Below are 17,580 nucleotides of genomic sequence, written 5' to 3'. Positions count from 1 at the left end.
CAACCCTGAATGTTCCTTGGAAGGACTGATGCTGAAGCTCCAATACTTTGGCCACCTGATGCGAAGAGCTGACTCATTGGAAAAGACCCTGATCCTGATTAAAGGCAAAAGTAGGGGCTGGAAGAGGATGAGATGGTTAGATAACATTGCCAATTCAATGGACATGAATCTGAGCAAACTCTGGGTGATGGACAGGGGAGCCTGGCATACTGTAGTCCATAGGGTTGGAAAGTCAGACACAACTTAGCGACTGAACAAAATAAATGCAGTATTAAGGAATGATGAGTAGAAAAGATTCAGAGGCACTGTTTCTTGCTTACTAAGCAGTTTATTTGTTCTTAGTTCGACCACTTGACTTTTTCATAAATACTCATCTCACATCTCCAATAAGGCTCCTTGAGAGCAGTGCACATACCTAAGTTTTATCATGAATCAGCACCTGGTATATAACAGATGCACTCTTTCCTACCACCTCTTTTCTAATAATTTCCCACTAGCCAATGCTTTCCTAAGTGTGACAGTTCAAAGGTTTACAGGAAAACAGACCCAGCAGGATCACTTCAAAAGGGCGGCTATCGTCCAGTCCTTCTGATTACAGGAAAGTGTAACTGTTGCTTATGAACCTTAACACATGCTCGCTTTTCTTTCTCACAGATTCAGACACTTCCAAAGGAATATTTATTTAAAATAAAATGTTTATTCACCTTCCACAGATAGGTATCTCTGCCTATGGTAATTTATATTGATTTTCCATTCACAAGACATCAAATTTTCTTTTTAAATATATTTAAGTAAAAGTAACTCAATTTAAAGAAAAACAAGAAACCCTGAAGTAATGCAGAGGTGGGACATAAATGAGGTAAAACATGGCAAAGGTGATTCACCAAGGACTAAAGTTTGGGAAACAATGCCCCAGGCAAAATATCCTCATTCTTGAGGGCAAGTGTGTGCTTCCAATGGTTCAGGTGTAAGATTCTTCAGGCCTTTGAGAATTCACTGATATGACAGAATCAAATCACATGTGAACAAGATTCTGCTACCTCTTGTGAAGGAGGACCACATACCACACAGTGTACCACAAAAGCAGAGATCAAAAGCCAAAGTAAATTCTTGAAACTTTATAAAAAAAACAATAAAAGCTTTATAAAGCAATATACATCCTAGTATTGAACTGCTCCCAGACCAAAAAATAATAAAAAGGGGTGCATTCAGCCAGTGGCTGTATTTAACAAGCAAAGTATCAGCAAAGTCTAATTATCCAACTTTTTATTATTCCAACTACAGTGTAAACAGCAATGTCACAGCCACTTGGGGGAATGTACAACTTCTGCAGCCTTCACACCAAGGCAGAAAGCCACACGACTCTGTGAGACAGGCCTGTGAGGTACACTTTTCTGAAGGAAATGGCTGAGTCTCTTCACCAAAATAATATTCCAGTATTACATATCCTAGTACTACTTACAAACCAAAGGACAGGAATAATGCATTATATAACAGATCCCTTGAAACAGGGAAAGGAGGCTCATTCTGTGGGAACAGCGTTTCTGGACTCTGCATCAGTCTGTCCCACTGTGGCTTCTGCAGCAGCTGTGACCGTCACGGTGCTTTCTGACTGAGCTGCCATGGCTTCCGCTGCAACTCCAGCCTCAGCAGCACCACCTCCAGCTTCTGCTTCAGCGTTGCCCTTCTCAGGTGCCATTCCGTAGGGGGTCTCTGCCTCGGGGTGGGGACCACTAGTGGCCTCAGCTGTGTCGGCAGGGTCGTCCCGTTTGGCCAGAATTTCACCACTTTCTGGAGCAGATGCTTCTTCCCCATCTACTGCCCTCACTGCTGCCGTAATCACCTCAGCTAAGACCTGGGCCGCTACCTCCTCAGGTGTCTCTTCCTTATCCTCGCCTCCTAAATTCTCATCTCCTTCTATTTCTGCATCACCAGCTTCACTGGTGAAAGGGTCTTCACCCTGGCCAAGAAGAGGAAATCCAGGTTAGTGCAGTCTAAAGAACTGTCCAAATGAGAGACTGAAGCTCAGGCTGCTGGGAGTTCATGTTTTCATGATGGGCAGAGGCAACAAGAGAAACATTTTAAATCACATCAAGTGAGTCAATCCTACACGTACTCAGAAAAGACATCTCAGAAAAGCTTTATGAGTACTATTTTGCGCTTGTTATTCAAGCATATAATGATGAGGAAAGGTTTAAAAAGGCATAGATATTCTTAATCCAATTTAAAAAACCCCAAAAACCTCATTTTAACAGGAAGTTCAGGCTTTTTTTTTTTTTGTGGACCATTTTTAAAGTCTTTATGAATCTAATACAATACCACTTCTCTTTTGTATTTTGTTTTTTTGGCCACATGGCATGTAGGATCTTAGTTCTCTGACCTGGGATCAAACTAGCATCTCTTGCATTGGAAGGCAAATTCTTCACCACTGGACCACCAGGAAAAGTCCCAAGGCTCTTTCTAAAGTTTCATTTAAGCACACAGCCCTGGCATGAAAGTTACCCCTGTTTTACAGTGAAGAAAATGAAACTTACTAAACAGTATCACTAGCAGATCAGAAAATGTTTTAAAATACAGTGTTTAGGACTTTCCTGGCAGTCCAGTGGTTAAGACTCCCAGCTTCCACTACAGGGGACGTGCGTTCGATCCCTGGTTGGGGAAACTAAGATCCCACATACCAAAAAAATAATGGTGTGTAGGGAGTTTCCTGGTGGCCTCATGCTTAGAATTCTGAGCTTTCACTGTCACGGCCTGGATTCAGTCCTTGGTCAGAGAACTGAGATACCACAAGCTGTGAGGTAGGGCCAAAACAAAACCAAGTGTTTAGAAGCTTCAGCTAACAGCTGACTCCAGAAACTTTAAGTCTGTCTAAGCCACAAGGGAAAACCCTGATCAGTCATGGTTCTTACACTGGTTATTTAAATTCTATCCCTTTATGGCTGAAATGAATCTTCAAATACTGAAGCAATTAATAACTGAGAGGAGGGCAGGGTATCCTCCTTGGGATTTTTTTTTGATTACTCTGCTCCTGATACTATGGCACTGCTAGCTCTTCCCTCTCCCTTGTTCCCCATCTTATTGTTGGTTATCTCTGCCAGCAAAAACATGTTTTAGCATCTACATGGAGAATTATCATCTACTTCAGTTTTTTTTGTTGTAAGCATTTCACCATTGTTTTGATTGCTATTTGATGGAGAGACAGTCTGGTTTTCTCATGGTGATAGTCAGCACCACTGCACAGATTAATCAAGCAGGACCATGTCCCCAGAGTTCCCAGGCAAGCAGTTAAGTCTCAGGGAATGCACAACTGGAATCTCCCAGCCCGATACATTCCAACATCTCTCAATTCTTCAAAAGACTCAGAAATGCTAAATACTGCACTTTGGATAGAATTCCAAATCCAGAGAGTTAGTTCATCCTCCATTTCCAAAGCTTTTCCCATCTGTTAGACTCTGAAGCACAAACCTTGAGGTATTTTTCCAGCATCTTCACTATATGTCTGTTGTTCAAAACACTCTTAGCCACATGGAGACTTGTTTTCTTGAACTGTTCAGCAGCCAACTACAAAGGGAATCAAACATGAGTTTTTAAAAACGGTGTGCACAGAGGAGCAACAGAATAAACCAGCCTGGGTACACTGACTTGTTCTGAGATTCATCCTATGCAACTAAAACCTTTCTTCAGTATGGCAAGTCCCCAAGTGCTGGACTCCAATAATGAAAGCAAGCAAGCACTGGAGAAGAATCAGAACTGAGTCTGTGAAATAGTGGGGATAAGTCTGAGACCTTAAAAAGCGCAGGCACACCCCTTGTACCACGTGTACAAGCAAGGATGAAATAAAAATATTTACAGATCAGAAGCTACGTGGACTCAGTAGGGGAAAAGGGCAAGCTTTTTCTTTTCATTTTTCTGAGTTATACTGACTCTACAAGTAAATTCTATAGCAGAAGTCTGAAGCTGCAAACATTTGACTGTTTTAGAGCTTAACACATTCAGATGATAATCCCTTGTTTGTATAGGGGTTTTTGCCTGGTCTTTAGTAATACCAGGAGATGGGCAGGCAGGTAGCTCCAATCTGGTAGTCAGGTAAACTAACCACAGAGATGCTAAACCAGGGCTTGGCAAGCTAGAGCCTGCAGGCCAGATGCGGCCACACCCATTCCTTTACTTAAGGCCTGTGGCTGTTTCTGCCCATCAGCCACAGACTTGAGACTTGAGGATTAACAAGTTAACGCAGAGACCTGATGGCTTGCAAAGCTAAAAATATTTATAGTTTGACCCTTTATTAAAAAAAACAAAAAAAAAAACCTGCCAACACTTTGGCATTTAGCCTCAGGCCCCATCAGCTAGTAAGGATCAAACCAATCCCTGATCCTGAGTTCTCCAAACCATTCTGCTCTGAGTGGCCCTCAGCCTCAGCTTGTAAGAAATCCAGTTTTTCAGACTCTTTACAGGGAATATTCTCAACCCAGGAAAATTTCCAGATACTGTGTTTAGTCAATCTTAAGCAACACATTTTCCTCACATTTTAACAGAAACTGGGCTGCATGTTACAATCACTTCATGAAATGATGGACTTGATGGAATATGGCAAAAGCCCCTAAAGATATTAGCTTCCACATGAGACACAAAGTGCTGAACCCCGCACATGGGCAGCGGGGACTACTTGCACACCCCACACCGGGAGGCACTCACCCGGCGGTTGTGATTGTGGTCGACAGAGTGCAGGTGCCGCTGGAGGAGCTGGGGCTGCGCCGGGATCAGCATGTCACAGGCCAGGCAGTGGGCAGCCTCTATTTTCTTGAAGAAGTGCTCCTGGCCAATCCCTGTTGACAACACCGCAGTGTTGTGGGACTTGGGTCGGCATCCAAGTGATGCTTCCCTCTCACTCACTCCCCATCAGGGCTCACATTTTCTCCCCGTGGCCCTAAGAATTCAGTTAGGACAGAATCTGAAACACGCATCACCTGCCCTCCAGCAGGTGCGTGGAGACAAGAACACACAGCCTCCACACCTGGGAACTTTATTTTTAACTTTGCTCATCCTTTGGTCCTTTCTCTTCAAACTAAGGAGGAAAAACATCAGAGTGCTTAAATAGCACCCCAATAAGCTCCCTGTAGAGCTGTCGTCTACATTAGGCCACACATGAAGGTTTCCTTCCCCTGCTAAGCACTCTTCCCATTTGTCTTTACTTTGTCACATTTTCAACCACCCTGACCTGGGCTTTGTGATCTGGACTAACACCCACCCCCAACCTCAGATCGTAACTCACCTTTGAAAGGATCTGGTTTTGGTTTTGTACTTTCCTTCTCCATTAGTTCCTGACGCCGCTTCTCAATTTTCTTATTTCTGTTTATAATGTATTCCTAGAGAGGTGGGGAGATGCACCAAATGAAATGAGGGGAGGGATGGCGCACGTGGGTATTTTTTCAACTGCACCAGAGGCAGCTCACCAAGGGTGGCTGCCAAGCCCACGGTGGGTGGTGACAGCCTTATCTCAGCTGCTCTCAGGATGGGAAGACAGCCATCAGAGCAGCTCCATGGGCAGAATTAGTGCGAACTACAATGAGTGGAGCTCTCACTGTCCTTCTGCCTCAGGGACCTACACACTGCTATTCTGGAAAAAGAAGTCTTGGCCTAGTTTAGGCTTCCCTTCTCTGTGGGGGATCCAACACCTGTTGGATCACTGGGACACGCCGTGATGGAGGCTAAGTGTGATTTACCTGGAGGAATTCCACCGTCTTGTCAGGCAGCTTGGTACTTATAAAGCGCAGTGTCTCTTTGTGAAACTTGCTTTGCAAATGCTTCTGGATTTCTTCATCTTCAAAGCTACGGAACTTGCACACGGAACAGGCAAACTGAATCCTGGAGAAGGAAGACAAAAAGAAAAGCAGTGATGCAGATAACCAGCTCATCTCTGCATCAGAGTAACAGTTACTCCAAGCTTCCCCATATTAAGAATCAGTACAACCTTGCAAGTATTTCAGGAAAATGATTCCTGTAGCACTTTACTACCATACCACTCTTTTTGGCCCAAAGAGGTGGAGACTTTTCAGAACTGTGGACTCCCTAAGTCTCTAGCCCACTGCTCTGGGGGCCTAGAACCCAACTCCATAGCTTCTCAGATGTTTCTTTCTGAAGCCGCTTGGAAGATATAAGATAACACCCCATTTAGTACCACAGAATTCCTGATGATCTCACAAAATTCAAAACTCACATGATCTTAGTTCTCCAATGGGACTCAACGGAAGGACACATCATACCTAAGGATGAAAACTGAGGTTCCCAGAGCAGGGTATTGCTTCCCTCAGCTCTGCTCCTCGTCAGCAGAGGCCCTGTGGCACTTAGGAATCATCCTCTGCCAAATCAGAGTTCTGCTGGACAAGTGCCACAAGACACCCTTGCCTTTGCAGATACCCCCGAAAGAGTGGTGAAGAGGAAATCTCCTGGGCCCTGTGTGCACAACTGTCAGGAAGCCACCAAAGAAATACAGGGTTCCCACTTCCCTGCTGCATCTTGACCTCCCCTGTGACAACGTCTCCAATTTTTTTGAGGCTCGTCAGTCACTAGGGCAATCTAAGTGAAGGTCGCTCAGTTGTGTCTGACTATTTGCGACCCCATGGACTGTCCATAAAATTCTCCAGGTCAGAATACTGGAGTGAGTAGTCTTTCCCTCTCCAAGGGATCTTCCCAACCCAGGGATCGAACCAAGGTCTCCTGTACTGTGGGCGGGTTCTTTACCAGCTGAGCCACAAGGGAAGCCCAGGGCAGTCTAAAGATTCCTTTAAAATAGTTCCCATGTGCCATGAAAACAGATCTAGAATAACTGTCATTTTTATTCATCTTTTTAAAGATAAGATTCCAGTAAATTCTGTAATACTTGGAATTCCTCCTACCCCGCTTTCCAGCCTCTACTGTTTGCTCTTTTGCTAAGTGTTACTTGCACAGGAAAACCATTATCCCCATTTGAGCCTTAAGGGCAAGGACTTCCTCTCAAGTCTTCAAGAGAACCTGCGCACGGGGAAGTAGCCAGCTTGGTCAAGGCCGCCTCAACCATGTACTCCGGTGGTTTACGAGGAGAGGCGCACAGTGTGCTCACACCAATGCCCTTTGGGGTTTGCACTGCTGCTTCTAAATCTTGCAGTTAGCATCTATACATGTCAAACTCCACAAGTGGTTTGGATTTATATGGACAAAGCGCCCAAAACACCTCGGCAGCTTGGCTAAATGCACTTCACCTGTCCGGGATGACAGCCAAGAGACAAGAGAACTCCTCACAGGCCTGCAGGGGGGCAAGCAACACCAGCAAGGATAAGACTCAGTATGTTTCCCAAGTTTTGCCCCCCACCGACCTGACAAGGCTTTCCTGACACACACGCGGAGTCAGACAGTAGGGTGCTGGATTGGAAAAGCAAGATAGGGAAAGACACAGAGAGCAGGTGGTCCATAGTGGGGAGTGGGGAGGGCAGGCCATGTCCCCGGCTCATCCCAACCTTATCAGGCCCTGGGGGCGGGGGGGGTGGAAATGAGGTGACCAGGCCCCTCGCCCCCCACACTACGGAGTGAAGACAGATGAGCTCAGGAGAGCCTTGACAGCGCCCACCTCATCGGCCTCCTCACCTGTCAGCTGCTCGGTCTCGCATCCTGTCTCTCCTCCTCTGCTTTTCCCTTCTCTTCTTCACTTCATCGTCCTCGTCGTCCTTTTCTCCTGCAACAGAGAAGTCCGTTCCAGACACTCTGAGGTGCCTGTAGAGGTGCTGAGCACCAGAGCCTTGACGGGGGCCACAGCTGTGCCACCATACCCCATGCCCTGCTGCGCCCTCCACGCACGGCAGGGTCAGGATACCCTGAGGCAGCAAGGGGCTGTCAAAGGCTCCCAAAAGGAGTGGGCCTTTGATGAGAGCCCTCAGCAGTTCCCAGGGGAGTCACGTCACTCCCCCCCAAGGGCCTGATAAGGTTGGGATGGGCCAGGGACACAGCCCGCCCACCCCACTCACACTACGGCCCACCTGCTCTGTCCTTCCCTATCTTGCTTTTCCAATCCAGCACCCTACCATTGGGTCTTTTCCCAATGTTACTTAAGGAGACAGAGAAGCAATTCTTCCCAGATAGAGGCAGCAGCTGGAAGGCCTCAGAGAATAAAGCCAGCCACTCTACCGCCCTCCGTCCCACCTGCAGGTGGACCATGACAACTGTCCTGTTGGCCTCCTCTGAACTAGGGCCTCAGCAGGTCTGACAGTCCCTGGTGGCCCAGACCCTACCTCCCACTCACAAGAACCATCGCTCTCTGGCTCTCCCAGCGATATGCAGGAAGCAGTCCCAGAAACAGAAATGGGAAGAGACCAAGGGTCCTCCGTCCATCCCACGGGGCCAGCGCAGGCGCTCCGGGGAGAGCCGTGCAGCCCAGAGGTGCAGCCCGGGCCAGGGCCGGACGCTGAAACAAGGTTGGATAAGCATCTGAACTGTAACCCCTACCCCTGATGCCAGTCACGAGACTGTCCCACGAAGATGGCGACCGGCGTGCGCTGCTCAGAAGCCTCTCAAAAGGGCGTGTGGGATTTTTGGCAAGAGGTCACTGCCTGAAACTATTACTGCTGTTTAATAGCAAAGTCATCCCGGGTAGGCAGCAGGACCTGTGCGCAATAAACATGTCACCTTTGCTTTAGCATTTACCCCGCTGCACGAGCCGCTAAATGCTCTGTGTGGTCCCATGCTATGGATGTAATTGCTTCAATAAACAGGGCAGGAGGACCTCAGAGGGTTGGCTAAACCTGAACATGTAAGAGAAGGAGCATTTAAGTCAGGGCCTTCATAATTTATGGGAGCAGCCTGTGGGAAACCAGCTATGGACATACCCATGGGAACAGAAAAAGAAACAAGTGGCCGCCTCTCCATGCCCCTCCTAAAGGGCTTAACGTTGTTCTGTTCTTGCCACTTATTTGAGACTGAAGTCTCTCACACTGGAACTGCTGGGACCTGCTGAGCAGTGACTGCCTTGGGAGGATCCAGGCTCCCCCACCCCCTGCACCCCTCCCAGGCAGGCATCTGATCTCTGCCCCACACTGTGCCAGTGTCCCCACCACAGAGGCCGAAAGCATGGCCCTGGCCTGGCAAGCAAGGGAACTGTGGACAGAATGAAGCCCAGGAGAAAACAGGACACGGACCTGCACTGGCCAAAGGGGAAACAGAGAAGACAGGCTGGAGGGCACCTTTTCTTTTCCCTCTTGCATTTCTGAGACTCTGTCTTCCCTACCACTTCGAGCTACTGCAGACACCCAGAGATGAGTCCCCCTGCCTCCAGGGCCTGCACTGAGTGAGGCAAACAGACCTACTTCCAGCAAGGGTTGCTGCAAACACCACGGCAAAGCCTCGGAGCAAGCGGCAAGGCCAAGGCCCACCTGGCAGTCACGGCCCCTCTTCCGCCCTGAGCCTCCAGCCCCTCCTCCAACCTGGCTCAGAAGCCCAGCTGAGTTGGGCGTTAGGCAGTGAGTACAGGGCACCTGGGCAGACACAAGAAAGCTCAAAGGGATGCTGGGTGATGCCTACCTCTCTGCCTCCCGGAGTCAAAGAATTCGTCCTCCTGAAAAAGGGCACAAAGTCACACTGTGAGGTGGAATTTCTAGAACTCTCCACAACCAGCCAAGCTCCTTGCCACCACCTGGTGGTCACTCTGCCACCAGGAACACAGCTACAACATATCAGGACAAGTCCCAGGGCCATGGGATGGAGCCTGAGTGTCCTGTCACTAGTCCTGCTTGCCTTTCGGTTCTTTCTAAAGCTAGAGAACTAACCCTGGCAAATGCATAGTTCTGCACGTGGGAATACCAAAAGTTCATCCATCAACAATGTCAAGAAACCCCGATTTGTAGAAAGAGCTAGCCCTAGCACTCTTTACTGAAAATGGGATTTATGACATTTCCCAGCTACTTGTTTACATTGACCAAAGGTTATAACAAGTCAGGTATAGATAAAAATCCATGTAACTGAACCCATTCCTTATACCTCAAGCTGATATATACAGATCTACCAGCAGGTATACAGAAATTCCCAGACTCAAGATCTGAACAACCTAGACAGGGGACAAGCAAGACAATCAGAAGAGCTGAAAAGTCACGGTACCCAGGGCCTTCCTCCCCTCCCCCAACCTCATCTGACCATCAGAAGCCCCTGGATGAAGCTTCCAGATTTCCAGGTCCTGTCCCAGACTTGGATCAGAGTTTGCAGGAGGCGGCAAACGCTTGCACCCCAGGTGCTTGTGCCTGGCCCTGGCTAAGAGCCAGCCTCCGACACCCATCTCCCATGACTGGTTTTAAGAGCTGAAGGACAGGGATGCAACTCAGCACCAGCACAGAGCTGGCAGCAAGGAGTCTTCAGTGTCTATCTGAAAGCCTCAGTCTACATGGCCACTGCAGTTACCATGTAGCAGCCAGGCACATCACTGTGAGGACCTAGGAATGGCTAGAGAGAGGGCTGGGAATGTTTTCAGGAAAACAAGGATTGTTTCAAGTGGAAAACTCTCAGATATCAAGCTGCAAGTCTGGTTATTAAATCGACTCACGAGGTGGAGCTGAATCTACCACAGCAGCTGTTCCTGCCTCTCTGTAAGGAAGATGCTTAAGGAAGAAATCCCACACTAGAGACACTGGAGGTTGATCGGTAAAGGCAAACTTACACCCCTGAATTCTTCATCTCCTGACCGGAAGTCACCAGCTCCATCATCTACCAAACACAAAAGAAAAAAGAAAGTCAGCCCCGTGGCAGCGGGCTCACTTCCTGTTTCCACTTCCCAGACTCACTGTCCAGAGTGACTGTGCTCACCCTGACTACAGAGGGACTGTGGGAGTGTGAGTGACATGTCCTTGAGTTCCCCTGTGTGCGCTGTCCAGACAGGCAGGCACAGCACCAAACGTGCAACTGACCCATCCAATACCCACCCTGGCCTCCTGGCCCCAGGGCATACCGTTTTCAGAAAATTCTCCTTCGCTGTCAGCTCGAGCTTGTTTGGTGTCAGGCTCGTCATAAATCTGCAGCTGCTTCCGTTTCCTGCCCAAGCTTTCTGGGCCGCAGCGGTTGAACCCTCTCCGCCGAGGCTACAAACAGAAGCACACTCCCATGTATTGCTTACTCTGATGGTCCCCATTTGTCCCCTGAGCAATGAACAGCAAAGGGGTTGTAAGGTCAGAGAACAAGGGTAGAAAAGGTCTTTCAGAAAGCAAAAGAAGACACCATGGCTGGAACCTCTGCTACCCTCACCTCCCCCCACCCCGCCCCCTCCCAAAACACAAAAACTTTATGCTGAGTGAAAGAAGCCAGATACAAAAGGCCACATATTACATGACTGCATTCATATGAAATGTCCAGAAGGACATCTAGAGAGACAAAAGCTAGATTAGCTGTTGCCATGGTTTGGGGGAGAGAAGAGGAAATGACTGCTAATAACAGGTTTCTTTCTGGGATGATGGAAACACTCTTAATTATATAGTAGTGAAGAGTGAAGGTTGCACAATTCTGTACATTTTCACTAGACGTTTCGTTGAACTGCACTTTAAAAAAGTGACATAAGGTCTCTAAGATACTTTAAAGATAAACATATAAAAAGAAATGCAAAAAAAAAAGAGAAAGAAATGCAAACAAGGCAGGTTAGAACTTAGCAAAGGCTTACCTGATCTCTGATCCGGGTCTGTGACCGGCCACATCCATAGGGCACAGGGTTGTCGTAACCACCTGCCCCCTGCATGCCCATCATGCCAAAGTCAGGGGCCATGGACTGGGAGAAGAGGGAAGGCGGGGGCCTGCCGGGGGAGGGGCCTCCAAGGCCCCGCCCACCCATATAGTTCATCTCTGTCCATGGAGTAGAAAGAGGCTCAGAGGAGGCTGCAGGAGGCATGAAGGGGTCGCCGCGCATAAACGTGCTGGGGTTGCTCCGGTCCTGGAAGCGGCCCTGGCCGCGGCCCCGCATGAAGCCATCGAGGGCGCCCCGCTCACGGGCTGGGTCCCGGCAGTCACTGTACTGACCACCAAAGCCACCATTGCGGTCGGGTCCCAGGTCAAAGTCATAGTCGTAGCTGTAGCTGGGGCGGTAGGGATTGTGCTCAGGCAGGCAAGGCCTGGAATCATAGGGCTCAAACGACTGGAAGCGAAAGGAGCTGCAAAGAAAGCACAAGCCGTCCGTCACCACACTGTCCAGGCACGACCTCAACACCTCCTGCAAAGCGTACCCTTCATCCAGAGCACCAAAACCAAACCGCCACGCACCCCTCTGAGACGCTCACAAAGTAAAACAGGCCAAATCCCTCTGAAACACCACTGAACAAGAGGAGTGAAACTCTGGCCACAGGAAGGGGGAGAGGATGCTGGGTGCCTGATGCAGAAGTAAGGGGTCTTACATAGTTGAGCTAACTGGCATGCCCTAAGACCCAGCACCCAGGAAACCAGCAAGTCCTACCAAATGCCTCTGCCCCAACAAAGGCTCAACTTATCTGCCCTACACTGAGGAGGGAGCTGGGGAAAAGCCCTCCCAGGATGAGCAGGTGTCCACTCCCTCTATACAAAGTGGGGCACGCAAGACCCCCGTCAAGGGCTCAGGTCTATAATCACCTCTCCCGGTCCTGCATGCCCTCCCCACCGCTGCTGCTCCCGCCCCTTCCTCCTTCCTTGGACATCATGTCCAAACGCTGGTTGATCTTGGCGATGAGGGAGTCAGAACTGTCAGTGCATGGTTCTGGGCCATAAGAAGCCATGTGCATGGCAGGGCCCCCAGGCGCCAGGCCGTCGCTGGCCTTGGTGGCCTCCCATGAGGCTGGGCCGTAGTTGTAAGTTGCTCCCGCAGTGACGCTGGTGTTCTGGGCACCATAATAATTGTAGTTTTCATAACCTGATGGAGGGAGGAAGAGCTAAGTCAGATCTTAGCAGCTACAAGACCAGTCCCTGGAGGACAAGTCAGGCAAGGAGCACCCGCCACATGTGGAGAAGGAAGAGGGTCCTGGGACCAAGGGCTGCTGCCACTGCCCCAGCACTGCACATGTCACCTGCCAACAGGCGGCAGGAGGGCACAGCCTCAACTCTGAGCAGTGGGTTTTCTATCCCGAATCATAAGACTTGCTTTTCATCCAAAGCCAGAGAGCCCAGGAGCTGGCAGTTGGAAGACTGACGGACCCACCAAAGAGCAACCCTCCCTGCCCTCCACCTACAGCAAGCTCCCTCGGAGGCCTGCCCCCAGCCCCCCCCCCCCCCCCATGTCTCAGACCCAGTCTGCTGAGCCTTCAGGACAACTGTGAGCACACCAAGGGTGGGAGATGGGGGTCCCTGCACCCCAGCCCCTCTAGGTAGCTAGTCAGAGGCCTACTCACCCACCCACAGACCCCTAGAAGGGCCTACCTTGCCAACTGGCCACACCAGTTCCATATGTACCTTAGATCAGAAGAAACGAAAACATACAAGACTTTTGTTTACAAAACGAAGGCATCTAAGACATAATTCCTCACCCCCACCCCAGTCTAGACACCGAAGGACAGTCGTCACCTCACCCCACTATCCACAGGGCCAGAGCTGGGGGTGGCTAGGTCGTTGCTACAAGGAGGCACCCTTGGTTGCCCACTGAGATCAGGAAAGGTGGGGTCCACTAGCTGTAAAACTCATTTCCTACAGAAATGCTCGGCTAAGCATAACCAGGGCATCTCTCCTAAGGAAGCTGTCCACCGGAGCAATAGAAAGGACACTGCGGTCTTTTTCCAGGAAGCTCATCCAAAGTGAGCCAGCAGCGAAGAGGCTGCCCAGGCCAGGTCCCCAGGCAGAGTCATTCTAAAGTGCCAGTTTTCACCAGGCGCCAGATCTAAGGCACCGCCAACAGCACGGAGTGCACTGGTGGAAAATCATGTCCCCAGCTCAACTGAGCAGGGGACATCATGTGCCTGAATAACACAGAAGGCCTTCCACTGGGAAACTAGGTGATGGGTGGAAAAGTGACTCAAAAGCGACCCTGCTGCCAGTGGTGCAAGGGCCAAGTTCCAGGCTCAGAAAACAAAGGAAACCTTCAACCAATCCCCTGGAACAAATGCTGGCAAAAAGCAGAAAACCGTGCCCACCAGAGAGCACATTCTAGTTCTTCAAACACACTCAGCACCATGATGGGAACTCCTGAGTAAGGTCCATGAATGGGGGGCCAAATCTAGTCCACAGCCCTGTTTTTGTAGGCCCACAAGCTAAGAATGAGTTTTATGTTTTAAACAGTTGGGAAACAAAAAAAAAAAGTTGAAATAATACTTCATAACATGCAAGTTCTGACAAAAGACACATTTTTATATCTGTCAAAATTCACAAAACTGTGTAACAATAAAAACTAATGTAAAAAAAAAAAAAAAAAAACTAATGTAGACTATAGACCATACAATGTATGAACACTGGCTTATAACACATTCTGCTAACTACAATAATAAAAGGAATTGTGCCTGGGTCAAAGATAGGCTGTGGGTGTGCATATGAAGTTCTATGTACTATCTGATCAATCCCATAGTCTAAAACTACTGAAAAGTCTGTTATTTATAAAAATCTTTGGTTATACCCTCGACTATTTACTTAAGATAGAAGAACACAAATTATTAAAATAAAGACTGTCCAATGACATAATGGAAATTACATGGTATACAAATTTCAGTGGCTTTGTGTAAACATTATTGACACACAGTCCTACCTACTTGTATATAAACTGTCTATGGTGGCTTCTGCACTATAGAGATCACGTAGCCTGCAAAGTCAAAAAATTTACTATCTGGTCCTTTACAAAAAAGGCTTCCTGGTTCCAGCTATGTTCATGCTAGTGCTGGGGGTTGGGGGGGAGGGGTAGCCCAAGCCTCCCTGACAAGCAGTTACCACTTACCCTGGGTGTTGGTAGGTCCAGTACTCCATGCCCCATAACCTGTGAACATATTTGTGAGTTACAGTCATATTTGTCACACCAGAGAACAAGTGCTTCTGAGGAGCATAAAGGAATCTCCTTGAAGGAGATGAGTGCCAGCCTTACAAGAAGGCAGCACAACCACAACAATGTCCCCCTAAAAGTCATCCCACAGCTGGCTTTTGCATTATCACACTCCACCTGCCTGAGGTCAAAGCAGAAAAAAGAGGAGGGGGGTGGGCTTCCAGGCAAGTCTGGTCCATCGCCTGCTGAGGGACCTGGACCTAAGCATCAACCCACAACTGAGGAAGACACAGGACTAGCTACCAGCTCACGCACCATTAGGACAGAGTCTCCACCCTCAGCCCCCTCAAGCAGCCATAACAACCTCATGATTGGGGACAAACTTTTATTATCTGGAGACAACAGCTGTGTGTCTGTAAGCCCTGCTTCTTTTGACTCTGAACTCTCCAGTGCTCCCCTGGGCCTTGAAGTCCCAGGGCTTCAGCCTGGTCCTAAGGCATCAGATGGCATTCCACTCTGTGGTGGCTCCCCCTGCCCCTCCGACATTCCCATGACAGCATCTATCTGGCCCCTCTTCATCTGTGTCTCCAGCCTGGCACTGAACTGGGCACAGGCAACCATTCACACCTGTCAAATGACTTCACCTCTGCAAAGCCTCCTCTCTCTCAAATACATCCTGTCTCTCCTACCAGGACTGGAGGACAAAATGGCAACTCATTCCAGTACTCTTGATGAATGCCTACTGTATGCAGACACGGGACTGACACTCAGCTGCTGATCCCAGAATGCCATTGAGAGGGAGCTAGGGAGCTAAGCCTCAGATGTTACAGGACTTGAACTGAAGTCACTCTGCTGAAGGTTATCTCCCATCACACAGCTTTCCACGTCTGTGCAGCAAAGCAGAGAAGTGATTCTAACAGCAACTGACCAACTCTGTGGCACTAGTCTAACTAAGCAGCTTAAGCCCTTCACATAACCTCGCGACCCTTGAAATAAGTACTGTTTACACTGTTGTACACAGGGGCTCCAGAGGATAAGTCACTTGCCCAAGAACACGTTGAGGAGCATGAAGAGGAGGACCTGGACCCAGACTGAGGTGCCTCCGATGGCCAATGAGCAACTCCTAAACCTCAACAAGTCTCAGGAAATAACTCTAGGTGGAAAAGCTACAGAAGGATTCTGGGAGGCCGCTGCACCTAAACCGAGTCTGAAAAGGTTTTAGGTAGGAAGGGGAGCAGGGTGTAATTCCTCTAAGCTAAGAGCACAGGTAAGGCAGGATTACTACTGGCTGAAAAATCTGGTTAGGGAGGCAGGCAAAGAATGGTGAAATCCAGTCAGACTGCAGAAAAGACCGGAGAACCAGGTTGAACCACTCAACGATCCTGGAGCCACCCAAGCACACCAGGACCTTTCTGCTTCTCTGCAATTTCTGCTACTGGCCTCCTAACGCTGCCACCTTTCGCGCCTTCCCTGCGGCAGCCAAGATCTGACCGCCTGAGTCTGAACCTCATAAGCCCGGAGAGAGATCCGCGCGGTCAAGCCCAGTCCTGCATATTCCAACTACTGTCTGCAGGCAAACGCGGCTTCCACCACGCAGCAAAGGCCTCCCAGGAGGCTCAGATTCCAGAGACAGAGCAAGTCACCCGAGGGCCGTCCTGCCGCCGGCCCTGAAACCCAAGTGGGTAAAGGGCTCTTTCCCCCCTCACACAGCCCCTCTGGCGTCTCCAGGCCACCACAGAGGACAATGTTTAGGAGAACCATCAGTCTGTCACGACGCTAGAGCACATCGGGTTGCAGGCTTTGATCAAGAAAGTACCCCGCATCTGACCCTCAGTGTCTTGTCCCAGATCTGCAGGAGCCAGGTCCGCGACAGGCGCCCAGTGAGGCTTATCACTGCTGAGGCTGCACTAGGCCCCGCTGCTCTGCACTGCCTGGCTGGTAGCAAGGGGTCCGACCCAGCGCCGCCCACACGGCCTTCGGGACCAGCGCCCCAGGCCTCCTGTGCCGCACGGAGGCCCCAGCCAACCCCGCAGGTTCCCAGACTGGCACGACAGCCCGGGAACAGGCAGCGGTCCCGTCTCGGTCCCAGGCCGCAGACCCCGCGCCCCACGAGCTCCCGCCATAGCTCCGCCCCCCCCCCCCGGGCGCCGCCATTTTGTGGCGTCTTCCAAAAGGGACACCGGGCCTGCAGAGCGGCGGGGTTCAGCAGGGCCCAGCCGATCCAGCCGGGGCTGAAAAACTGGAACGGCCCCGACTGCCTGAAGCGCCCCCCGAAGTCCGCCCCATGGTCGGCCCGCCAAACTCGGCCAACGTCCTCAGGCCCCGTCGGCCAATCCGCACGCAGCGCCCCGGGAACGACAGGGCCAAGGTCCAATGAGCTGCGCGCGCGCGCCCCGGCCGGCTCTCCACAAGACCGAACTGCGGTAACCGCGCTCGGGTGTAGTCTCCGGCCCGCGGCCCCCTGCATGGAGTCCGAACTGTGCCCCGACACCACTTCCCGCCCCACCCCGCAGAGTCGCCCACACCAACCTCCGTAGCCCTGATCCATGTCTTCAGCTCCGCCCGCCAAGCAGCTCCTTTTTCTAGGCTACCACCGGACGCATGCGCTCAACGCACTTCCCGCCGTCCTCTACTGGTAGACCAGGAGCATACGTCACCCCTGC

The 17,580-nt window shown here is 50.1% G+C and overlaps 1 protein-coding gene across 2 annotated transcripts; it reads right to left on the bottom strand.

Moving 5' to 3' along the window:
• Positions 1-308: 308 nt before the first annotated feature.
• Positions 309-17,545, bottom strand: AKAP8 (A-kinase anchoring protein 8). Of its 2 annotated transcripts, XM_020873135.2 has the most exons (14): positions 17,447-17,545; positions 14,876-14,914; positions 13,378-13,410; positions 12,598-12,874; positions 11,663-12,146; positions 10,961-11,090; positions 10,673-10,719; positions 9,547-9,580; positions 7,621-7,708; positions 5,724-5,865; positions 5,273-5,366; positions 4,696-4,826; positions 3,466-3,561; positions 309-1,960 (listed from the first exon to the last, which is right to left on the bottom strand). In XM_020873135.2, exons 1-14 carry the CDS (start codon positions 17,463-17,465, stop codon positions 1,523-1,525), a joined length of 2,052 nt encoding a protein of 683 aa, XP_020728794.2. In that variant the 5' UTR covers positions 17,466-17,545; the 3' UTR covers positions 309-1,522. The 2 variants fall into 2 exon arrangements, with proteins under 2 accessions (XP_020728794.2, XP_070318797.1); XM_070462696.1 differs by lacking the exons at positions 12,598-12,874; positions 13,378-13,410 and having other exon boundaries at positions 17,447-17,541.
• Between the last annotated feature and the right edge of the window lie 35 nt (positions 17,546-17,580).

The sequence above is a fragment of the Odocoileus virginianus genome, chromosome 3 (assembly GCF_023699985.2).
Source record: "Odocoileus virginianus isolate 20LAN1187 ecotype Illinois chromosome 3, Ovbor_1.2, whole genome shotgun sequence".
Taxonomy (NCBI): domain Eukaryota; kingdom Metazoa; phylum Chordata; class Mammalia; order Artiodactyla; family Cervidae; genus Odocoileus; species Odocoileus virginianus.
Note: the sequence above shows the minus strand (reverse complement) of the source record. Positions and strands in the feature narration are given on the sequence as shown.